Source organism: Dendrobates tinctorius, unplaced genomic scaffold (assembly GCF_039654945.1).
Source record: "Dendrobates tinctorius isolate UK_male_01 unplaced genomic scaffold, ASM3965494v1 ptg000166l, whole genome shotgun sequence".
In the NCBI taxonomy this organism is placed as follows: Eukaryota; Metazoa; Chordata; class Amphibia; order Anura; family Dendrobatidae; genus Dendrobates; species Dendrobates tinctorius.
The window spans coordinates 9,886,370-9,912,898 of NW_027361833.1; the positions used below are offsets into that span (position 1 = coordinate 9,886,370).

The 26,529-nt window shown below is 40.1% G+C and overlaps 1 protein-coding gene across 7 annotated transcripts in view; it reads right to left on the reverse strand.

Annotated features, from left to right (window-relative positions):
- DMD (dystrophin) overlaps positions 1 to 26,529 on the reverse strand; it is a 3,834,938-nt gene that overhangs the window by 2,281,357 nt on the left and 1,527,052 nt on the right. For 6 of the 7 annotated variants that reach the window (XM_073550686.1, XM_073550688.1, XM_073550684.1 and 3 more), the window contains 6 exons: positions 24,276 to 24,446; positions 22,168 to 22,347; positions 16,707 to 16,835; positions 15,669 to 15,839; positions 8,447 to 8,569; positions 1,041 to 1,178 (listed from right to left, as the gene is read on the reverse strand). In XM_073550686.1, the coding sequence (XP_073406787.1) occupies positions 1,041 to 1,178; positions 8,447 to 8,569; positions 15,669 to 15,839; positions 16,707 to 16,835; positions 22,168 to 22,347; positions 24,276 to 24,446 (912 nt within the window). The remainder of the gene's footprint in view (positions 1 to 1,040; positions 1,179 to 8,446; positions 8,570 to 15,668; positions 15,840 to 16,706; positions 16,836 to 22,167; positions 22,348 to 24,275; positions 24,447 to 26,529) is intronic. The other variant, XM_073550687.1, reaches the window with a different exon arrangement.

Below are 26,529 nucleotides of genomic sequence, written 5' to 3' on the forward strand. Positions count from 1 at the left end.
GATGGAAATTTTGCTTACAGACAATTTATGCTTTTACTGTGACGTGCAAGTCAATGAAAAAGAAAACAAATGTACATATATATTCATTCTTAAAGTAGGAAATGTTTGGATTGAGGTATGTGTGTTATTCTCAAAAACAACAATGTATCATGAATTAAAAATGTAAAAAATGTAAAGTTTTATTCTATATTTGCTTTACTTTACATTTTTTTTAAATGAACACTTTTGATAAAAGTACTCAAGTTCTGGCGTCGTTGGAGTTGCTGCATGGATTGTGATACAGGAAAGTATCCCCACAAAGAAGTATATAAATATCAATTAAAGCGCATTGTAAATCCTTAGTCTATGGAGAGATGCTGCAGACACTTGCATAAATACATAGCTATCGATCTTATGACAATTCATATAAGACTTCATAACCTATCCACATCATATATTTATTTATGCAGTTTTAGAAATTACAGGTACATTATTAAGTGCCCTAGAATGAATGGAGCATGTCTCGACTTCCAGAAATGACTTAAAAGTTTTTCAAAATTGCTTGAAAAATAAGAGTCTGTTTGAATTTTCTAAACGTAATCGATATTCCATTGAGTTTTTTCTTATCTGTCAGGGGTGAATGCCTTTATTGAGTAACAAAAAGTGAAAATCAATGACCTCACTTCTTGAAAACACAACTAATAATGAAGTGCCCTTAAGAAGCAACGTAAAGAGGACATTTTGTCATAATCAGATACAATGCTAAGCCTCGGGATATTGGATGACATCGCAATCTTGCGGTTACGAGAAATGCTACTTCATTTTAAAGTGTTTTGCAATTCAATATGATTGTGATTTCTTAAATGGTTTCCAATAAACTGTTAGGTAATTACATAGAAAAAAATCCTTCAAATCTTACAACACGCAAAATTTAAAAGTGAATAATAAACAATAATATTTTCTCATACCTTTATTCATTTAATGATCTATCTTTTAGTAGCTAATATTAAAACATTTATTTTGATTTGATAGTCAGCATCACCTAAAAATGTTTGACTTACCTTGACAGTATTATGTTTAGATTGCAAGAGCTGTTGTTTCAGTTTGATTTCTTCTCTCTTTTTATCATCTCCAATTTTAAGTTGAAGATTATTTCCCCTTTGCAACAATTCCCTTATTTGCCCATCATTGTCTTGGCTCTGAAAATAAATGTAATTATAAGGAAGGAAAATTATATGGAGATATTGCAGCAATAGGGGGACTCATCAAAGCTTCTACATTAGAATACTAGTGTAATCTAGTCTGAAAAGTCATAAAAAAATTTCTGCATCAAATTTTCTGTTATAAAAATTAGTGAATTTTGGCATTTTCATTCCAGTTTGAAGTAGCTCTGAAAAAATGAGCAGAGCTAGGGAAAAACCGGGGTAGGGAATGACAAGCTTGCCTGTTTAATTCTGCAAAAGTACTAGCGTTTCTTACACCAGAAATACTATTCCAGTTGCATTTATGTTGGGGAGCAATGAAGGGACATAATGCTTGCAAGGCTAAATTCACATTAGCTTTTGTATGCACAGCGTATCATCGCATGTCAAAAGGCATACAAACACATGTTTACGCCACATTTTTATCTGCATCAGATTACACATGACGGCAAAAAAAACTACGTTTGCATGCACTTTTTGCATGCTGTTGCGTTTTTTCAGCGCATGTGTTCGGAGAATTTCCTTGACACAAGTCACACCCAATGGGTGTGTCTCATTTCCCGGACATGATTATGTGAAAAATGCATGCATTTTTAATGCATGTGTACCCATGTCCTTGCGTACACATGCATTCCCATAGACAGTAATACGTTTATTTGATGGACTCATCCACATTCGCATGAATGTGTATATTTGACGGATTTTTGCCACTTTCAAAAATCCAACAAGATGCGTTCGCTGGACCACGCTGCACACCAAAAAACAACGCATGCGTACGCTGATGTATGCGAACTGATGCAAATGCATACCCCTGCGTACACAATGTTAAAGATAAGGAAACATGACGAATACAGATTGCTGCAGATTAAACGCTGCACAAACAAACGCAAATGCGAAACCAGCCTTAGATGCACAAAATTAATAAAATGGCAAGCGTCTCCTAAATAATTTGGAGCATTGTCTTGCTGACACATGCCAGTCTTAATGAAGTGTCACCAATATCTCAAAACATTGACCAAAACATTTGGGCACACATTTGTCTGCCAAATGGACTATGACCCCAACAATATTTCAACTTTTGTAGCAAAATAGTTTAAAGACAGCAAAATGAAGACACTGGAGTAGCCATCACCAAGGTATTGTCATGATCTCAGTGGGGGTTTGACTCGCACACGTGGGGTTAATGTCTGGAACCAGTGCTGATGACTGGCATTTCTGGGGTTAAAGGTTGTGATCCCAGTGCAGGCTTTCCTGCACACCTGGGGCTATGATTGTGGCCTCTCCCTGGTTCTGGGAGAGGCATCTTATAGCCTTAGGATGCTCCCATCCCCATCAGTTATACTTTTGCCCTTGGCATTGTGTGGTGACCCCTGAGTGTGTTTGTGTGGTGTTCTGGTTGCTTAATTCTCTGTGTACGACTCAGTCTGTTCTCTGGATATTGCTTTGGATTCTCCTTGGTACCTTCTATGTCTGCTTGGTTTTGACTTCTGCTTAGCCCTGACTATTCGTTCTGTCTCTTCCCTGGTACTTTACTGATATCTCTGTGTATGACCTCCATTTTGCCTGACTCTGAGTATTTCTGTATAGTGTCCTGCCATCTCTGAAAGCAGGATGCTAAGCCCTGCCCCCTTGCAGGTCCTGTGACTGCTTGCTAAACTTCAGCGTCCACAGGTCCTGTGTATCTGCACTTTCTGGCTGTACCTGACCCCGGGCCCCCCCTACAGTGCGGGTGAGTCCTTGCTCAGCGGAGGCTGCACGCCGGCGCTGACAGGATCCTGACATTATAACTGACCATTAAGTTTTTGGGTTTTTTTGTGCAGAGAGTTATGGATCCCATACAGTCTCTGGCTGACGAGATGAAAAGTCTGACTCAGATGTTTCAGAGTTTATCTCTGGAGCAGCAAGCTCTGGCTCGTTCTCAGCAGCAGGTTTCTGAAACAGTGCGAGGGGCTTTATCTGCGGGGTCTCCGGGGGCTGGGGCGAGGGATGTTGTTCTGGTGTCCCTGGAACCACCTGTTAAACTGCCTGACTTTTTTTCTGGGAACAAAAAGGAGTTCAGGGTCTTAATGGAGGGGTGCAAACTTTTTTTAGTTTGAGACCACATTCCTCTGGGGACAAAAACCAGAAGGTAGGGGTCATTATGTCGTTATTAAGAGGGTCCCCACAAGTTTGGGCTTTCTCCCTTCCTCCCACTGCCCCTGAGAGACTGTCTGTGAATGCATTCTTTGAGGCCCTCGGGCACATTTATGATGAGCCTGACCGAGTGCAATTGGCAGAGGACATAGCGATGAGTGTCTGTCAGGGGAAACACTCGGCTGAGTGGTTTTGTACTGAGTTCCGCCACTGGGCCGCAGAGGTCTCTTGGGACAACGCTGCAGGATGCCTTGGTGTTACTTCCCCGACCTAACTCTCTCGAGGACGCCATGACCCACGCCGTCCGGATGGACCGCAGGCTGCGGGCCAGAGGGGTGATGCAGGTGGAGACTCCGTTGTTCCCCAGTAGAAAAGAGACTGCCACTGAGCTCATGGATGTAGGCACCCTCTCCCTGAAGGATACGGAGAGGAAACGCCGGAAGGACAAGCAGTTATGCTTTCACTGCGGTAAAAGGGGACATTGGAAAAGGGAGTGTCCTGATTGCCCATCTTTGACCCGGTCGGGAAGAAACAACTAGGTCTGGGTAATCAACGGGGAGACTACTGAGACCCTCAGGTAACCTTTTCCTCGCTTTGTAAAGTGTTACTTCATGTGGAACTGTTTGTGGACGGTAGTTCTTTTCCCGCTACAGCCTTTGTGGACTGCGGATCATCGATTAATCTCATTGACTCCCAATTGGTCACACACTGCAAGATAGGGACAGTTAGGCTCAAGGTTCGGATCAAGGTGGTGGCCATTGACTCATCTCCCTTCACTAAGGAGGGAATTCTCTTCATGTCTGACTTGTTTTCACTCAGAGTGGGTGCTACTCATGTGGAAAACCTTAGTTGCTATGTTCTGGACAATGTAACTGCAGAGTTGGTGTTGGTCATGCCCTGGTTACAACGCCATAACCTAATTAACTGGAAAACGGGGAGATTGTTCAATGGGGTTTAATGATTTTAAGTTATGTGATAAATCTGCACTGCTGGTTGAACCTGTTAAATCTATGTCTGTATCATCTGTCGATCTGGAAGGTATTCCGGAATGCCTGAAGGACTTCGAAGATGTATTCTCTGAAAGCGAGGCCGAGACGTTACTGCCACATAGACCCTTTGACTGGGCTATCGAGCTAGTCCCGGGGGCTAAATTACCTAAAGCCCGTCTGTTTAATTTATCCGGCCCTGAGCACTTGGCTATTAAGGAGTACATTGCTGAAAGTCTGCGCAAGGGACACATACGTCCTTCAGTCTCACCTGTGGCGGCAGGTTTCTTTTTTGTAAAGAAAAAAGATGGCGGGTTACGTCCCTGTCTCGATTTTCGGGAGCTTAATCAGATTACTGTACGGAATAGGTACCCCCTTCCATTAATTCCCGACTTGTGTAACCAACTATGAGGGGCAAAGTGGTTTTCTAAACTGGATCTTCGGGGGGCATATAATTTGATAAGGGTCCGAGAGGGGGATGAATGGAAAACTGCGTTCCTCACGTGCGAGGGACTGTTTGAAAATTTAGTCATGCCGTTTGGTCTTACCAATGCCCCCGCCATATTTCAGAATTTCATCAACGTGGTATTCTCGGATCTCATTGGTCGTTTTGTCATTATCTACTTAGATGATATTTTGATATACTCCTCCGACAGGCATTCTCATCTGGAACATGTATGAACTGTTCTCCAAAGACTGAGAGAAAATCATCTGTATGCCAAATTGGGTTTTTGTGTGCAAGAATTGTCTATTTTGTGATTAATTGTATCCTGTGAGGGTTTTCGCATGGACCCCAAGAAGGTGCAGGCCATTGCGGATTGGGTGCAACCCCGAGATCTTAAGGGTCTTCAGCTCTTCTTGGGGTTCGCCAATTATTACCGCAAATTTATTCCGGGGGTTTTCGCAGGTGGTCAAACCTCTCACGGATCTAACATGCAAAGGTGTGGATGTGAGAAATTGGTCCTCGCTCACAAAAGAGGCCTTTGCGACGCTGAAAAAATGTTTTATGTCTGCTCCTGTGTTGGTACAGCCAGATCCGTCCAAACCATTTGTGGTGGAGGTGGATGCCTCTGAGGTGGGGGTGGGGGCAGTGTTGTCCCAAGGGTCTGCCACTCTAACCAACCTCAGGCCATGTGCTTTCTTTTCCAGGAAGTTCTCTGCTGCTGAAAGAAATTATGATGTAGGCAATAGAGAGCTTCTTGCGGTCAAGTTGGCGTTTGAGTAGTGGAGGCACTTTTTGGAGGGGGCCAGTCACCTGGTTACTGTGATCACTGATCACAAAAATTTGTCATACATTGAGTCTGCTAAAAGATTAAAGCCCAGACAGGCCCATTGGTCGCTTTTTTTTTTCTCGTTTAATGTTTACTATTACATTCCGTCCAGGGTCAAAGAATGTCAAGGTTGACGTCTTATCTCGTAGTTTTCACCATGTGTCTGCCCCTGAGCCACCGTCCTCCATTCAGCACCCTGGGGTGGTGTTAGCAGGGATCTCATCTGAATTGGAACGGGAAATTGAGGGGGCCCAGTCGCTGGCTCCTGCAGCCAAGCCAGGGGGCAAGTTGTTTGTCCCAGAACAACTTCGCCTTAAACTCTTGCAAGAGTTCCACGAATCCAAGTTGTGTGCTCACCCTGGTATATCAGCCACATGACTGGCGGTGGCTAGGATTTTCTGGTGGCCTACCCTTGGTTCTGATATGAAGAAATTAATTTCTGTTGTGGGGTCTGCGCTCGTTCTAAAAGCTCCCATAGCCGGCCGGCGGGGAGCTGATGCCCTTGGAAGTTCCCGAAAGACGGTGGACCCACCTGTCCATGGATTTTATTGCCAATCTTCCCTCTTCCAGGGGTAATACGGTGGTATGGGTAGTGGTGGACAGATTTTCAAAGCAGGCTCATTTTCTTCCCCTGTCTGAATTACCTTCAGCTGAGACCTTATCCAGATTGTTTGTGCAGCATGTGGTCCGCTTGCATGGGGTACCCCTGAATGTGGTGTCTGATCGTGGTGTGCAGTTTGTGGCTAAGTTTTGGTGTGCTTTCTGCAAAAAATTAGGGATACCTTTGTCCTTTTCATCCACATACCATCCTGAGAGTAATGGTCAGACGGAACGCACTAATCAGTCTCTGGAACAGATCCTCAGATGTCTGACTTCTGCTAGACAGAATAACTGGTGTGATATACTGCCGTTGGCTGAATTTGCCTTAATAGTCGGGTGAGTCAATCCACTGGTATGTCCCCTTTTTTGATCAACTATGAGTTCAGTCCTCATTTTGGTGAGCTTTCTCATCTGGATTCGGGTTGTCCCGGGGCTGAGGACTCTGTTCAGCGGTTAAAAGATACATGGGCAGAAGTCCAGCAGCGTATATCTAGGTCTCAAGGTAGGTATACGTTTTTCGCGGACAGGAAATAAACACCTGGTCCCATGTTTCAGGTTGGAGAGAAAGTTTGGCTCTCCATGCGAAACATTAAGTTAAAAATTCCGTCAGCCAAGTTGGGCTCCAAATTCATTGGCCCATTCAAGATTGTGGAAAAAATCAACCCAGTAGCATACAGGCTGTGCCTTTCACCCTCTTTCAAGATCCCTAACGTCTTCCATAGATCTCTACTGAAGCCTTTTGAAGCAGTCCGGGAAGAATCCGAGTCCGCTGCTCCTCCGGTTTCGGTTGAGGGACATGTGGAATATGAGATTGGTCACATCGTAGATTCTAGGTTGGTATGGCAGTCAGAACAGTACCTAGTTCATTGGAAGGGGTATGGGCCAGAGGACAGGTCATGGGTCCTGGCCCGGTTGATGCATGCGGGTCGCCTGGTTCGGGCTTTCCATGCTAGGTACCTGGGCAAGCCTGAGGGTCCAGAAGCCCCCCGTTGAGAGGGGGGTACTGTCATGATCTCAGTGCAGGTTTGACTCGCACACGTGGGGTTAATGTCTGGAACCAGTGCTGATGACTGGCATTTCTGGGGTTAAAGGTTGTGATCCCAGTGCAGGCTTACCTGCACACCTGGGGCTATGATTGTGGCCTCTCCCTGGTTCTGGGAGAGGCTTCTTATAGCCTTAGGATGCTCCCATCCCCATCAGTTATACTTTCGCCCTTGGCATTGTGTGGTGACCCCTGAGTGTGTTTGTGTGGTGTTCTGGTTGCTTGACTCTCTGTGTACAACTCGGGCTGTTCTCTGGATATTGCTTTGGATTCTGCTTGGTACCTTCTATGTCTGTTTGGTTTTGACTTCTGCTTGGCCCTGACTATCCATTCTGTCTCATCCCTGGTACTTTACTGATATCTCTGTGTATGACCTCCATTTTGCCTGACTCTGAGTATTTCTGTATAGTGTCCTGCCATCTCTTAAAGCAGGACGCTAAGCCCTGCCCACTTGCAGTCACATGACCGTAGGTCCTGTGACTGCTTGTTAAACTTCAGTGTCCACAGGTCCTGTGTATCTGTACTTTCCGGCTGTACCTGAATCCGGGCCCCCCCCTACAGTGCGGGTGAGTCCCTGCTCAGCGGAGGCTGCAAGCCAGCGCTGACAGGATCCTGACAGGTATAACCTCAATCCAATAAAAAATATTCATAGGAGAATTGAAAAAAAATGTGCAGGCAAGTAGACCTACAAGCCTGACTTGGTCACACTAGAGCTGTAAGGAGGAATGGGCTGAAATTCCAGCAGCTTACTATGAAAAATTTGTGTTATACTATTATAAGTATTTTACCCAAAGTAGATAACATAAAGGCAATATTACTAATCATGTGTATGCAAACTTCTAAGTCATTGGGAATTTGATGAAAGAAAAGCTCAATAAATCTTTGTGTTTACTGTTATGATTTTTCACATTTTTTAAATACAGTATTGATTCTGTTCTGACCTAAGAGAGGGGATATGTCTTCACAACTTTCTTTCATTGTCTTCCAAAAAGTAAGTTTGAATTGTTTCATGTGTAATCACATACGGCAAATAAACATTCTGGCTTATAAATAAAGATAATTTTTTTACACCTACTGTCTTACTTCCTTAATGTCTATTTTTATACAGAATGAAATGTACCAGTGTGAATTGGGCCAACTTCAAAAATGAATAATCTAAAAGAAAAGTGCCCAAAAGTCCAGTTTTTATTTTTCCCATTCGTTGCCATTTCATATCCATAACTTATAATTTACCATATCTTTATTGAAGTCTTCCTCTGTGATGTTCACTCCAAGCTGAATTTCAGACTCCAGTGGTTCAAGCAATTTCTGTATATCAGAATTGAACTGCTCCAGTTCCTTGGATGAAACCATTGCCTGCATTAGAAGAATATAGTTTATAAAATACTTGCTCAAATTTGGTATTGTCAGTTCAATTTTAATTATAAACACTAAGTGTAAAAGGTAAAAAATTAATAAACAGCATTTCATATCTATATCTATCAAAGCCCCTTGGTATACTGAATGTATAACATATAAAGATGAGTGAATCGATTTGAGAAAAAATATCACCTTCAATTAAAAAAAATCAGAATAATCAAAATCTTATTGTTTTTGCAAACAGCATCCATTTTGCTGGATTAAAAAGGGTAATGTTATAATGAGGAAAACAAGTTGCATTAATCAATTCTTACTGCCCAGCAATATTCTGCTACATACATTTTGTTAGCATTGAGCAAATCACCCAAAATTTACTTTGGGCAGATTCACTCAGGGGAATTCAGGGGAAAAATTTGACTTGCATCAAATAAATTCAAATCAAAGTGAATTGACTAAAAATGATTAAAAAATAAATCTTTCTACATACTCTTTTTTTGGCCTATCCTGTATCTTTCCCAGTCTTTGATTGGCTTTCATACCTTCTGTCTTCAAAATTGTATCTTATTTTTTCTATCATCCTTCCTGCCAGGTCTTTCATTCATTAGTACCTCCAATATCACTGCCTTGAGCTCATTTGGCAGTGTTGTGCCTATCGAATGGAAGGCCCAACCAGAAGAACACAGAAGAAAAAGGATAGAAGAGCCAATCAAGGACTGTGGCAGGCACGGGGAGGGTCAGGGAAGCCTAAATATAAGATTTAAATTGTATTAACCTCATCCTAGTTGATTCAATTTTCATCACCTCAATAATTTGAGGAGTTTCACTCAACTATGACAATATGTATCAAGTATTAAACCGTTGTGAAATATTTAAAAAAACAGGAATTAAAAAATGCAAAATGTTTGCCAGATTGTAAGTTAAATCACTACTAATCTAATTTATTAATCCCATGGCATCATTGCAATAGTACTTTTAAAGGGATAGCTTTTAAAAATGTTAAATCTAAACAAATACATTATCATAGTTTAGATATAGTAATAATTCAATCTATGTAACATGGAAAACAGGGGTTTTGATTATTGTAATATGACCTGTTAAATGATTTTTATATGTTTTATAAAATGTAATGGAAACGTAATTTAAATTAAATTTAAGACATTTTCTAAAATATCACCTATGAAGTTAATAAAATATTTCCTCTAATACTTTCATTAAACAGGTATCCCAATAAAATTAGTCTCTCCAAAATTAGATTATCTAAAAGAAATATTTCCATGGTGAATATCTTGATTAAATTGATTAGATAATTGGACAAATACGTTACGTAAATAAGTTGCATGTATGAAAACAAAGAAACTCTAAATAAATAGGGAGAACAAAGCCAACGCTCAGAAAACCCCTTTAAATTAGGCTACCACACAGTATATTACAGTCTATTTATGTGAAAAGAAAACTGATTATTTTTAAAATGTTCTTCCATTGAAAATTAAATCTAATTTTCTTAAAATGATAATGGATAAAAGCATCTTAAAGGTGCTAAGAGTGTTGGTTCACCACAGACAACACTTTGCATATTGATTGCAGTTACCATATAAACCACCTTGTGCAATTAATTGCCATTTTTATAGGAATCTGTGGTGATTTAGGCATTTTAGCAAGCATTTGCAGCAGATAAATATTGCATTTCATGGCAGCTTCTAAAATGAATAACAGTCTTTGTAATACATAGATGATTCCAGTCAACCAGAGCAGGAATCACTTTTACAGTTTTGCTTTCTGTTCTGGATCACAACATTTTGCTGCTAAGTCATTTTCAGGTAATTAAACCATTTTTGAGGTTTGATTTTCCCTGACAGACTAGTGTCACTACAGTGTACGAAAAGCTATAGATTCACCGAATGCTGTCCATGTTGCTCCCTTGGCAGTATAGGATGGAAAGTGTTCCCCTTGACCTGGACGCGATTTAGTGAATAGCCTACATACAGCTTCTATGCTAAACATCTGATATACACTAACTTCCAGGCTCCATATCTCACTATCCACTACAGCTTTGAACATGAAACTAAAGGGCCTGTCACACTAAGTGATATCGCTAGCAATATCGCTATAACGTCACTGGTTTTTGTGACGTTATAGCGATATTGCTAGCGATATCGCTATGTCTGATACTTACCTCCGACCGCTCCCCCGTTGGTTATCGCTGATCGCGCGAGAACGTCCTGGACTGTTTCTCGTCGTCAGCTTTCTGCTGGGGCTTCCTGCTGTGGAGACGAGCGACGCGTGGATGCGGGCGGGAGGATGTCAGGATCGCCTCGTCTTACAGGAAAGTAACGACCCCTGGCCCCTGCGATGTCGCTGGTGAGATCTACCTGTGTGGCAGTTCACTAGTGACCACTTAGCGATGCACCAGCGATCCTGACCGCATCATATCGCTGGTCGGGATCGCTGGTGCATCGCTAAGTGTGACAGTACCTTTACATCATTTTATAGAAAATCTTCTTGGCTATTTCATACATAAATTTGACTTGCAATTATTTTGCATTCAATTACTTATGCAGATTATTGTCATGACACTGCATTGTTACTGTTATGCTCCTAAAAATCTATTTTTTTATTTTATAACTTGTTAGTATTTTGAAATCCACCTTTGACTTTCTACACTGCCTAAATCCTTCTGGGCATGCTCTCAATCAGATTCAAGCATTTTTTTCTACACATTCCCAAAGTTCGTGCACACTGGGTTGAGGTCTAGTCACTGTGGAGGCCAATTCAGCACCTCTACTTCAATGTCATTGAACCATTTCTTTGCCAATCTCGATATATGCCTTAGGTCATTGTTATACTGGAACGTTATGTTATCCTTTTCATAACCATGGTACTCGAGTGTACAAAGTAGCTTATCTTAAAGAATGCTCAAATATAGCTCAGCATTGAAGCCACTAACGATCCTGGTCAAGTATCCAAAGCCATTGGCTGTGAAACAACCCCATATCATCAGGCTTCCTCCACTGAACTGACAGTTCCTTCAATTTCTCTATCCATTCACCACTTTTTACCTTGTTTCTTCCATACCAATTTACAACCCTCAGAGCCATGACTATTGACTATTGTCTTATAGCTCCAAATCACCAGTTTCCAGTCTTCTACTGTCCACTTTTTGTACTTTTTTAAAAACTTGAGCCGAGTTTTCTTATGACAATATTGAAGGCTTCTTTACCTTTTTCTGGGCCACCATTCCAGACTTGTGTAATGTGTTTCTCACAGTGCTTGCATTGACGTGTGTGATCTCACTATTACGAAGTATACGAGCAACTTCCAATGCCTTGATTGTTGCATGAGAACTGATAGACCTTGTGATGAGCTGACTTCTTGACTCTGATATTTTGCCTGGACGTCCACCTCTTGGCTTTTGAATGAATTAAAGGACTTCATTTTGTATTTTTTCAACTGCCATAGCCCTCACATGATACTGTACAGTTTGGTAATTTACTTGGTTGCAAGATGGCTATTAGTGATGAGCGAATATACTCATTGCTCCGATTTTCCCGAGCATGCTCAGGTGTCCTCAGAGTAGTTTGGGCACGCTTGTAGATTTAGTTTCTGTCACTGTAGCTGTATGATTTGTGGCTGCTGGACAAGCTGAATACATGTGAGGAATGCCAGTTTGTTAGGAAATTCCCACACCTATTCAGGCTGTCTAGCAGTCATAAATCATGAAGTTGCTTCTACAAAAACTAAATCTCCCAGCACACCAAAATACTTGGAGAACACCAGAGAAAACCTGAGCAACAAGTATACTCGCTCATCACTAATGGCTATCAATGAGCTGGATGATGCTTTTTCTCTTTTCTTGGGAAATGTTCTTCATGGTTGCTTATTGATTCGAACCAGTGACCTTTCGCTTGGGAATCAACCTAATATCACACTGTTATTCAGGAATGTGAAAGCAAGTTGTAATTTGTAGTATAAAGGAAGAAAAAGTTTTTTCCACCACCAGGAGCAAAACAGCAAGGGTGTGTGCACACATTGCGGATTCTGCTGCGGAATTTTCCACGCGGATTTGTCTAAATCTGCAGGTAAATCCACAGGTCAAAAGTCCTGTGGTTTATCTGCAAGTTTTCTGCACATTAGCCTGCAGTTTTCCCCTGTGGTTTAACACCTGTCATGGAGCAGGTGCCAAACCGCTGCGGAATCCACACAAAGTGACATGCAGCGCATTTAAAACCATAGCAAATCCGCATGGAAAATTCCGCACCGTGGGCACTGCATTTTTCATTTTGCATTGCCTTCAATGGTACTGTACACCGCAGCAGAAACTGCTGCGGATCCACAGAGCCAAATCCACTGTGGATCTGCAGCAGAATCCGCAACGTGTGCACACACCCTAAGGATGCAGTAGCATGACAAGAATCTGCATAAATAATCACATGCATTTTTTTGGGGGGTTGATTTCTTTTGGGTGTGTGTGTGCTTTCTTTAATTAAGAGTTCTGCTATATTCTCTAACCATTTTAGCTGCTGATCTCTTCCTCATTGAACCGCAACTAGGCTTTATTTTTGGGATAGGTATTATATTTCAAGCCTACTCCAAAAAGGTCAAAAATTCCTGGAAAGGCTTATTTTTTGAGAAGTAGGACTTATTTTTGAGGAAACAGGGTATTTTCTTATTTTAAGAAATTAACAAAAGTGATGTTTTAATATTGAGCCTATAGAGTGTATATTCGGTGAAACAAAATTTATTTAGTTTGATTGTTATCCAGCATTTTAATCCCTTTCTGCCATCATACAGAATAGTATGTCCGATAGCAGCACCCCCGCTTTGATGTGGACTCTGGTGATGACATGATCCGCCTGTTGCTATTAGCCAGTTGAATTCTGCTGTCAAACTCTGACAATGGCATTTAACAAGTGCTCCCAGCCATCTGGACAGAAATGTGCTCACCAGTGACCCACGTCACATGATACGGGTCATTGGTTTGTCGGCATAACAACCAGTGGTCTACTTGAGACCTCTATGGTTGTAGATGCTGGATTGCTATGAGCGACACCCTGTGGTCGCTACTCATAGCAGTGCAGTAAATCTGCTACATAGAGGCGATTTGAGCATCACCTTTATGTAGCAGAGGCAATCAAGTTGTGGCAGCTTCTAATCACCCATGGAGGCTATTGAAGCATGCTAAAAGAAAAAAAAAGTTTTAAAAAATATTAAAAAAATTAAAAAACATAAAAGTTCAAATCACCTCCATTCGCCCCATTCAAAATAAAGCATTAAAAAAATCAAACATACACATATTTGGTATTGCCTCATTCAGAATCGCCTGATCTATCAATAAAAAAAATTATTAACCTGATTGCTAAATGGCGTAGCAGGAAAAAAATCAGAACGCCAGAATTACTTTTTTTGGTCACTGCAACATTGCATTAAAATGCAATAACGGGTGATCAAAAGATCGCATCTGCACAAAAATGGCATCATTAAAAGCATTAGCTTGGCATGCAAAAAATAAGCCCCCACCCAACCCAAGATCACAAAAAATGGAGATGCTACGGGTCTTGGAAAATGACACAATTTTTTTTAGCAAACTTTGGAATTTTTTTCACCACTTAGATAAAAAAGAACCTAGACATATTTGGTGTCTATGATCTTGTAATGATCTGTAGAATCATAATGGCAGGTCAGTTTTAGCATTTAGTGGACCTAGCAAAAAGCCAAACAAAAAACAATTGTGGGATTGCATTTTTTTGCAATTTCACCGCATTTGGAATTTTTTCCGTTTTCTGTTACATGACATGGTAAAACCAATGGTACTTTTCAAAAGTACAACTCGGCCCCTCAAAAATTAAGCCCTCACATGGCCATATTGATGGAAAAATAAAAACGTTATGGCTCTGGGAAAAAGGGGAGCCAAAAACGAAAGCGCAAAACCGAAAAAAGCTCCAGTCATTAAGGGGTTAATAAAATATTTTAAATAGCTGTCTGGCTACCATCTCTAGCAATAATAAACACATTAGGCTAAGCATGTTAATAGGGCAAATGAACATATTAGGCTTCAAGCAGTCATTGAGCTGACAGTTCTAAAATGCGTAAAGCTAGATTTAATATGCGACTTTAATAACTTATTACACAGCCCTAACTTTGTTAAACTATTAATAATTAGACAGGTCTCTTTGTCCTATCAGATTAGCACATATTGTACTGAGATGATAATGGAATTTTTCCCCTACTTCAATCCAAATTAAAACAAAATATAATGAACGAGTAATAAAGTTTAAATACAAACATGACCTGTATTTAATTTCAAGTCAAAGATCCACTTAGAATAAAAAATAATATTTTTGTTTTCGCATAATATATACTGGATACAATTTTTATTTATTCAATTCATGAAGGTTATAACTTAATGTGATAAGAAACCATATCTAGTAGCATAATTACTCTATGAAGAAAGTCAATGAGATCATATTTTTTCCTCTTTTTGGTGTCTGGTCCAAAGAATAAGTATACAATTCTGGAGATTTTTAAAAACTTTCTGACAAGTCTCAAACTTTCTAACCTCCTTGAAGATATTTACTTCTGATAATTAAGTGGTTGTAAAGAAATTGAAAAACCAAACAATTTTTTATCCACTGAAGTAAATAGTATGAAAAGCAACCATGCTTTTTTAATCCTCGACAATCTCTTTATCATTTTAACTGTAATTTAAAAATGGTGCAAAGCTATATCATTGACACTACATGGCAAATATTAAGTAGATCCTCCTGTACTACACAACAGCTCAGACTCATTAGGGCACACCACAAGGCTTTTGAATTTGCCCAGCGGTATCTGAACAATTATTTTAGTAGAAGATACTCTAAATCCATTCTGTTGCGAAGTGGGACCTCCACTAATCAAACTTTTTTCCCAGCACATCCTTTATATGTGCTACCAGATTGTGAAATTTGTAGTCCAAGTGTACAACTTAAAATATTTGTCATGTTCCTCAAACCATCCCTAAATATTGTTTCTATGTATCACACTGTCATAACGCACAGTTTTCTCTTCTGTAGTAGATCTACACTATAAATTACCCTCAACATTTAAGATAATGAAATACCTTTCCACTCTTTATTTTTTGGGATATTGGATTAAATCGCTGGTCAAGTTCAAACACCTTGGTCTCCACTATCTTCTTACAGTGATCGCCATGGTTTGCCATTAATTCCTTAGCTTGATCATGTACTGAATCCACCTTTGGCTGAATGTCATTTAGCTCAGATTTTAAAATCTATAGGCCACAGACATAGGAAAAAAAACAAAATTAGTTCATGAAGGGACGTCATATAAAGTTTAAATCAAGAACAGGACATGTAGTAAAATGTGTTAAAGTTGAATTAGCCTCAGATGTTTTTATGTGACTGTCAAAAGCTTCCAAGATGCCTCATACTAGAAAAAGCAAGAATGAATTAATTTTTTCTGTACCATTGTTTCCCCTTGAGAGTGCCAGATGAGTGTGACAACCCCTTATAATGTCCTTCCCTGTGGAAATTACAAGGAAGTTTTCTCTAAGCTGAACACACTCAGGGATTGAACCTACAGTGTACTGCATCAGGAATCACCATGCTTTAGTACTGCATCAGAAATCTCCATTTTATTTCCTGTTTCACTCTTTATTTCTTAGTACATAGACCTATATTACACGCATTAGTGTTTTAACTATGACCTCATAGAGATTATCTTATTTTACTTTGTGGTATCATTTACCAAGCTATTTTGTTTAAAGCTCATCTAGAGGAGATGATAATAGAGAAATAGTATTTGTTTGAAAGCTCAATTAACCATTATCGGTTCGTGAAAAAAGCTGGCAATCCTCTGATGAATGAGTACATGACTTAATCATAGGGGGAATGGATCATTCATGACAGCATTCAAATTGTGCTTATTTGCATTACATCATCAAGTGTAAACAGGAGATGTGCTGCCTATAATGATGATATTCTCAGCACACAGAACAAATGTACTATGTCTGGTATTGCTGAGAAAACTTGATGACCAGAGTGGTGCTGTGCCTATGTAGAGGCAGAACTGTAAATAGCAGATAAACTCAGAATATTCTATATATTTCGGAAAAGTACAAGATTATAGATTGAGATACCTTCAGCGTTTCTTCTCTTTGCTGTGGTTTTTGTTTCTCTATCTCATCAAGTAATGTTTCTGCATGATTCATCCAAGCAGTCGTGTTAACAATTCCTTGATTAAAAGTTTCCATCTGCTTTTGATATTCCTGCAAAAAATATCCTAAGAGTGGTGGATCAGGAAGTCTCTGCTGAACCTTGAATAAAACAGCATCTTTACACTTCAGCATTTCTGTATATTTAGATAAATGTTTTCCAATGGGCATGGAGCAGAGAAATCATTGATGAGCCCTCAATATATATTGGCCTCATATATTTATTAGATAACAGAATGGTGGACCATGCTGGTGTGGTTAAGCACAGTTTTTGAACTTCTATAGCTGAAGTAAAAAGGAAGGAAGGATGGTTTAGAGCAGAGGTCTCAAACACGCGGCCCTCGGGCCGCATGCGGCCCCTGAGACAGTCATCTGTGGCCCCGGTGCACCACATGTCTAAGCCCCTGAGGCAGGTAGAAGGGGGAAGGCATGCATTCAGGAGCGTGCGATGGCTGCTGTGTGCACAGGACCTGTGATGAGGTCACAGGAGGGGGAGGAGTCAGGAGTCAAATGATCAGGGGCCTCAGTGTATGCAGGACGCTGCTGTCTGTGCTGGTTGCCATGGTGTTGGATGTGGGTAAGTTTAAGTGTGGGGTCAGGAGGGGTTTACAGGGTGGATGTAGCAGAGTCATGTGTACAAGGTGTATGGAGAGGAGCCATGTGTGTATGAGGTGTAAGTAGCAGAGCTGTGTGTGCACGAGGTGTATGGAGTGGAGCCATCTGTGTACGTGGTGTATGGAGCAGAGCCACGTGTGTACGAGGTGTACGGAGCTGAGCCATGTGTGTACGAGGTGTATGGAATGGAGCCCTGTGTGTACGAGGTGTACGGAGCGGAGCCGCGTGTGTATGAGGTGTACGGAGTGGAGCCGTGTGTGTACGAGGACCGAGGTGTAGAGAGCGGAGCCATGTTTGTATGAGGTGTATGGAGCAGAGCTATGTGTGTATGAAGTGTACGGAGCGGAGCCACGCGTGTCTGAGGTGTGCAGAGCCACGTGTGTATGAGGTGTGTGGAGCAGAGTCGCACATGTACGAGGTGCGAGGAGTGGAGATGTGCATGTATGAGGTGTGCAGAGTGGAGATGTGTGTGTATTTTGGCATGGGGGCCCATTTGAAAGTTTGCACCACGGCCCATTACTTTGTAGTTATGCCACTGCTCACGCTAGAAGAGAGGAGGAGTGCGCCGCTCCATAGTGGTTGTGGCCCTGCATGATGACATCCCTCTGGCATTGTGTAATGACATCACGCCAGCGCACAGAGAGCGGAGACGTGACTTTCCCCCATTGCTGGATTTTGCAGGTGACTGTGGCAGTGCGTGTATAGCTAGATGATAGCGCCGTCTCACATGCAGAGCCAACACTATAATCTGCTGAGGTAAGCTGTACATCTCAGCTGACAACCTATTTGAATTGCCACAATCGGTATTAGCACCAATCGTGGCCATTTAACCCCTTAGATACCGCTATCAATTGTGACTGTATTAAGTTTGAAAGGAATGCGGCCCGCCAGCTTAAATTTTTTTCTATGTGCTGCCCATTTACTCTGCCGAGTTTGAGACCCCTGGTTTAGTGGCACATTAAGTGGGAATTTAAAGTGAATTATATTAGACTGGAATAAACCCTGGATTATTTAAAAAGTGTGCTCCCAAAGAGAGCGGTTAAGTCTTTTATTCACTTATTGCAGAGGTCCTAAACCTTTCTCTAAACCAAGGTCTCCCGATCTGACCCCCTTAGACTTTTATCTTTGGGGTCATGTGAAGGCAATTGTCTATGCTGTGAAGATACGAGATGTGAAGCATCTGAAACAATGGATACTGAAAGCCTGTGCTAGCATTTCTTCTGTGGTGTTTCTATCAGTGTGTCAAGAGTGGGAGAAGAGGGTTGCATTGACAATCCAACACAATAAGCAGCATTTTCAACACATTTTATAAGTGGCCATAAACTTGTAAATAACTCATGAAAGAATAAAGTTATGATAAACCCAAGCACACCAGTGTTTTTCTTGTGAAATTCTCAATAAGTATAATGTATCACATGACCCTCTACCCATTGGAAAAAATAGTTGGATCCAAAATGGCCAACTTCAAAATGGCCAGCAGGGTCACCACCCATCTTGAAAAGTTTCCCCCCTCCCATATACTAATGTGCCACAAACAGGAAGTTGATATCACCAACCATTCACATTTTACTTAGGTGTGTCCATATAAATGGCCCACCCTGTATATATATATATATATATATATATATATAGTTTTGCTCAAAAGTTTACATACCCCGGTAGATTTTTTGTTTACTTGGCCTTATTTCAGATAATATGAATGATAACACCAAAACCTTTTCTCCACTCATGGATAGTGGTTGGATGTAGCCATTTATTGTCAAATAACTGTGTTTTCTCTTTTTGAATCATAGTGACAACCCAAAACATCCAAATGATCCTGATCAAAAGTTTACATACCCTGTTGATTTTGGCCTGATAACATGCACAGAATTTGACACAAACGTTTTTGAATAGCTACTAAAGGTACCATCTTCACCTGTGACCTGTTTGCTTGTAATCAGTATGCGTGTGCAGAAAAGCTGATTGAGATTCTAGGATCCAGACAGACTCTTGCATTTTTAATCCAGCCACTGACATTTCTGGATTGTGAGTAATGGGGAAAGCAAAAGAATTGTCAACGGATCTACGGGAAAAGGTAGTTGAACTGTAAAAAATAGGAAATGGATACAAAAAGATATCCAAGGAATTGATCATGTCAGTCAGCGGCATTCAAACTGTGATTAATACATGGGTGGACATACCGCTGGTTCAACTGGTGTGACTGCAGCGGGGCCCAGAGCCTCCAGGGGGCCCTGTAGGGCAGCTAATGATGAGGGCAATCTGGCCGGTTTCTCCAGGCCCGAGGCTTCGGGGGCCCCTGGCCAGATTGCCCTCATGTGCAGCGGGCAGGGAGAGATCCAGGCAGCTCCGCTGCCTGCAATAGGAAATAGCAGGAGGGGAGCTGCAAGGATCCATCCTGCTTCTTGCCCAGCACCCACGCTTCCTGTCTCTCTCTGACACAGAGAGGAGTGCCGCTGAATGACATCATCATTCAGTGGCTGCTGCTGTGCCAGAGCGAGGAAGCACAGACAGGTGAGAGGTGCTGCTGCTGTGTGTGTATATGTATTTGTTTATGTCTGTGTGTGTGTATGTATGTGTGTATGTATGTGTGTATGTCTGTGTGTATGTATGTGTGTGTGTTTGTATGTGTGTATGTGTGTGTGTGTAGGTGGAGCCTGGCCCTGGAGGAGAAGGCAATGATTTGATTGGGGACATAGGGAGAAGGCCGTGATGGGGAGAGAAGACCATAATGGGGTGATGGGGAGAGAAGGCCATGATGGGGTGATGGAGAAAGCAATGGTGGGGTGATGGAGAAGATGATGCCTTAGTATATAGTGTACTGACTAATTCTGTATAACACCATCCTTAGTTACATAGTTTCCTCTTTTATTATGTATAACACTGTCCCTTATTGCGTACCATCCTCTCTAGTTATATATGGTGCCGTCCCTTATTATATAGCTTCCTCTGTTGTTATGTACAGTGCTGTCTCTTACATAATGCATTCTTGTTAACTTTGTTATTCACAGCACCCTCTTTTATTACATAGCCCCCTCTCTTTTTAGATATAAAATGACTGCTGATTGGGGAGCCGGTGACCAAACTACCAGTCCATCAGCTCCTCCATTAGAAAGGATGCTTTCCCATGCTCCATAAGCCATCATTGCATTATACAGCTAACAAGACAGGGCGGTATGTAATAGAAAACAGGGCTCTATATAATCAAATATGTAAGGGATGGTAGTGTACATAACAAGAGAGGGCACTGTGTAAGGGACGGGAATATACATAATAAAGGAGACTATATAATGTATATACATGTATGTGTGTTTGGCTATATAATATATATATACACATGTAGCTTTGACGCCATGAAAGGAGGGGGGCCCAGACACATTTCTTGCACAGGGGCCCCAAGCTGTCAGTGTCCGCCCCTGGATTAGCAAATGGAAAATCAGGGGCTCTGTAAAAACAAAACCAGTCAGGTAGACCAACAAAAATTTTGTAAAAAACTGCCAGGAAAATTGTTCAGGATGCAAAGAAAAATTCACAAATAACATCAGCTAAAATACTGGACTCTCTGAAAACTAGCGGTGTGACTGTTTCAAGATGTACAATGTGGAGGCACTTGAAGAAAAATGGGCTGCATGATCGAGTGGCAAGAAAAAACCATTACTGCGCAAATGCCACAAAGTATCTTGACTGCAATATACAAAATAGTCCAGAGACAAGCCTCAAAACTTTTGGAACAAGGTAATTTGGAGAGATGAGACCAAAATTTTGGCCACAACCATAAATTTTACATTTGGGGAGAGGTCAACAAGGCATTGATGATGAAAGGAACACCATTCCTACTGTAAAGCATGGAGGTGGATTGCTCCTTTGGAGATGTGTGAGCTACAAAGGCAGAGCAAATTTGGACAAAGTTAAAGGAAAGAAGAATTCAACATGCTATTAGCAAATACTGGAGGCAAATTTGCAATCATCAGCCCTGAAGCTGCACATGGGTTGTACTTGAATGTTCCAACATGATAACTATCCAAAACACAAGGCCAAGTTGACCTGTCATTGGCTACTGCAGAACAAACTGGAGGTTCTGGAGTGGCCATCTCAATCTCCTGACCTCATTATCATTGAGCCACTCTGGGGAGATCTTGAGAGCGCAGTTCATTCTAGACAGCCCAAGAATTTACAGGAACTGGAGGCTTTTTCCAGAGAAGAGTGGGCAGTTTTACCATCTGAGAAAATAAAGAACCTCATCCACAACTACCACAAAAGATTTCAAGTTGTCATTGATGTTAGAGGGGCAACACATGGTATTAAGAAATGGGGTATGTGAACTTTTGATCAGGGTCTGTTGCATGTTTTCGCTTGTGGTTATGATTTGAAAAGAGAAAACACAGAATTTTGACAAGAAATGGCTTCACCCAAGCACTAACCATGAGTGGAGAAAAAGTTTTGGTGTTATCATTTATATTCTCTGAAAAAAGGCCAAGAAAGCAAAAATTATACCCGGGAATGTAAACTTTTGAGCACAACTGTATATATACATGCATGCATACTATTAAAGAAGTCTGTGAATAAAATAATAAAATAAAATAAAAAAAATCATTCTATTTATCAAACTAAAAAGTTGAGAATTGAATATTATAAAAATAAATATGAAGTCAATGGTCTGTTATGCACTAAAATATGAAAAAATCTATTATTCAGTTTATTGCCTACAAGTACATGAACCACCATGTCTATTACTGCATAATACCTTGCTATTCTACCATTTTGTTCTTACCATCAGTAGGCGGAACCATTCTTCAGCTCTTGATGTTACTGCCAGCCAGTTGCTATTTAGCAGACTAAGTTTATCATCTACAAGATTGCCTTTTTCTCCTAATACAGCTTTGAGGGAATCTCCTAAATCCTGGATATTCTTCAATTGCTGATGCCGCTTTTCCATCTCTTTTTGTGTTGTCTGTCAGAGAATAGACAAGGTCATGACATTCTTTCCATTGAATAGAAATAGATTGATAAGCTGTACCTCTTTCTGTGCTTATCAATATTTGTACATGTTTTGTGCACCATTATTAATCATTTTCTAATAAGATTGTCATTGCACAGCACTTACTGTCCTTATCAACTAGGTGTCTATTAATCATGTTTCCTTAATTTAATCTGTCTGTCTTTCTCCATTAATATTAGCCATAGTCGTGCATTAGAACATTTATGTAGCGTAATCTTATAAAAGACTGAAATGACAAAATAGCAGGTCTTATCACTCCACCCTTCATTTTATTCCAACATCCCTTTTCTACTCTGAGATAGTATTATAATATACAGTATTTTATTTTTGTGCTGTGAGAAATAATATCTGCCCAATGGTAACAGTCAAGTTCTCAGCTTTCTTCTCCATTTTATAGGTGTATATTGGAGAAAAGTGTGTCCATTTCTATACCACAAGCTCTTAAACCTATGGTAACAGTATGGTGCAGAACAATTCTTCTGAATATAAGTTCTATATCTATATTTACTGAACAGGGTGGAGTGACAGTTTATTAATGGAGTATAAGCCCTATTAGCAGCATTACTATATGGAGTGCAGAGGTTTGGGTTGATCTAGGGCCCTGATGCCTGAGAAGTTTGAAAAATGTAACTATTTCTTATATGAGTTCAACATAATTTAAGGGGATGTCGGTTCATAACCGATAAGTCTGCAATCACATTGCGTGACTGCAGACTTAAGAATTCCTCCAGCGCACGCACTGTGTGCTGCAGGGATTTGCCGGTTTTAGATCTGGCTAGTGGGTGCAGCCTCACTCGCCGTACACTGGAGCGAGGGCACGTCCTCTAGTCAGACATTCCCATTGGCCAGCTGCATCACTAGTTGGGGCACGGCCTCGACTCAATACAAGTGTATTTAGCAGGGTCACACCAACAGTGCATGCGTTAGGGGGATTTAAAAGTCTACAGTCACACATAGTGACATATAGACTTATCGGTTTTGACCTGAGAACCCCTTAAAGACCCATGGGAGTTCCCATTGAGGACTTGGAACTTTAAGTTATGCCTCAGGATTTGCAGCAATAATACATAACATAAGGGCTTATAAGGGTGCATGGAAAATAAATATATGATGAACAAAGGTATCTTAATTCCAAACATACTTTGATGACAATACATGTTGTACTGTAAATTTGTCAAAATAAGCAAAAATAAAGCAAATTGTAATATTAGAAAGTATGATTTGTCTAGATAAAGTAATAATCTGTTCTGATTTAACATACGGATTTGAAGCAGGTAAGACTGCCATTGAAACCAAATTAAAACATTTTTAGTAAAATCAAGTGCCACTATTATTTATTTTGACTGATATATTGGCATTCATATTCATATACTGAAAATGAAAGACTATGCAGTTTGATCCTTCATATGTTACATATGTCCTCTACACTAGTAGATAAGATCCTAGTATTAATCAAAGATTTAGGAAGGCTGATGTTTTATACAGACGTCTCTGCAGGGCATATAAGCAAGTGAAAATTAGAAAAAATATTGGACAACGATAGGGTGTCACCTAAAAGGATTGATTTAAAAGTCAAATACTAACAATTAGAATCTGCTGCACTTTACTGTATTTTAAGACACAAAGATTTCTTATTGCTATTTGATTTCTTAAAGATTTTTTTTAAATAATCTTTATTATTTTGAAAACAATTGTCTATCTTTTGGTGCTTCATATTATAAAGATTAAACTTTCAAAAATTGTTTTCAACCATAAACATTTATCATGAAATAAAAAAAGGCCTCATAAGTATATTCAACATAGAAAAATAGTCCGGTTTTTACAAATCCCCTTTTGGTCTATATTGTTGTATTGCCAGTTAGCATTTATATCAGACTCACCTTACTCCAGGCAATCTCTTCCTCTAAATTGGTAGGCATACCCTCATCAGATGATCTTTTTGTTACTTCAGCGTCTATCATAGCCAGCCATTCAGTCAACGTACTCATCTCTTTTCTAAGTTTTCTTGAAAGTTTCAAGCATTTTTCTAGAACCTGCTTTCCCTCAGTTACCTTGTTAAAATAAAAATCACAGAAATAACATGTAAATTGCAATGAATAATCCTTGCTGTATATACACTTGCACACACCACAAAGACGAAAAGTGTTGTTATCAAATAGCAACTTTATGCTTGATAAAGACCTTTTTGATTGAAACGTTGTATCTCTGATAGGCAAAATAAAGCTATTTTTCACCCGGAACGGATGCTGCTCCATTTTTGCTATTTGGTTGCCTTTTGAACCCATTGGGTCCTGGGATCTTTGGAGCGTGCATTCCATTCAGTTCGTGTGCTGTTGGCTGTTTTTCCTTTTTAGAAAAATGTTGTTATGTCTTGCTGACAATGATCAATAATAGACTGTCAAAATAATTAGACTAGCAGGATAAAATAAAAATGATCTTGACATATTAATAGTTACATAGGTTGAACAAAGGATAAATGTTCCCCAATTATCCTCAGCCACTTATCAATGTGGTCCAGAAGGAAGAAAATAAAAACTCACGGAGATGAAAAACCTTACTGAAACCCATGCATATGAACTCTCAGCTTTTCTGGGGGTTTATATGTTTTGTTTAGGGATAGCTGAGTAAGCCACTGCCAAACACTTCAGCAGTTTATGCAGCAGAAGAACATAGAAATAAGGGATTTGCATTCAAACTTTTCAAACATTATCTTCTCCAACACCATCTGTCTGGGAAAGAGTTAAAAAGCCCCCAGTACACATTAGAAGGTTGAGCGATACTGGTAAATTTGGATGGTTATAATTTGTATGGAGCCTTCATCATTAATGCTTACTTTTGCTTACTTAGATAATGCCATCATATTCCACAGCCCCTTACTGACATCAGCATTGCTTTTCCCAATGGGGCTCACAATCTAAATTCCCTACAAGTAGGTCTTTTTGAGTGAGGGAGGAAACCTGATGATACCCATGCAAACACAGGGAAGACATGCAAACTCTTTGCAGATGTTCTCTGTGATGATATTCAAACCCAAAACCCTTGTGCTGCTAACCACTGAGCCACTGTGCTACCCATAAACACATCAACAGCATAAACTCGGCATACCTCCACCACTGTAGGTGGCAACAAGACGGGACAATAAGAATCTATAAGACGATAAATCAGTGAGATGGCTTGTAGAGATATACCAATGTACCACCCTTCATTGGGGGAATATGTGTGTTATAAAACTAAGCCATAAAACATTTTACTAGATTTGGCTAGCCAATAGTAAGTCAGAACAGTCATGCACTGCAGTAGGGTGCCACTTGTGTCAGAAATTTCTGCACGTCTGTGTAACATTTTTATGAATTTGATGAACAAAAACACTGTCAATGAAAACTTGCAGTCAAATGACACTATAATAAATGCTCCATTGTGTTATCTCTGCTTTGAACAATTCGGCACTTCCAAAATATAAAATAATTAACAAATTATCCAGTTAGCAAATGAAAACAAAATGCAAGCCATGTGTATAATTTAGCCAGCAATGTTAAAAGAAGGACTAATTGAAAATAATGGGTTATTGTAGTCTTTACATTAGCATTGCATATTATGTGTCCGTAACAAATGCTGTTCTCTCAACTCTCTCCAGAGGGAGTGGTGTTTTATCGAAGGCAATTATAAAGTCGAAGTTCTAAGTTCAAAATATGCAAGATTTGTGAGTCATTAATTTATTTCTACAATTAGACTGAATTCTGCTTTTGCATTTTGCGAAGATAAACAATGCACTTTAATTCCCACAAAACTAAAATAGATTCTCCATCTCACCATTAAGTCTTGTAGAAGAATTGAAAGGCTGCCATCTACAGCACAGATCTCTTTGGAACAATGACTTTTGCTTTTGTACTGTGTGCCATCTTATTTTATCCTGTTTAATAGTAATGATACAGGGAAACAAACAAAATTGTATGGAAGATAAAGGGTGGTCCATATTTCTTTCATCTGTGTCCTGATGCCCTAGGTGAGGTGCATGCACACAAAATATATGCAGCTAACATGATGCCTAGAAATCAAAGTCAACTTAATCCATGTATGGATTCTTCCAGCTAGGGTCAATGAATGCTGCTAATGGATTTCCTATATGTCCTTTGT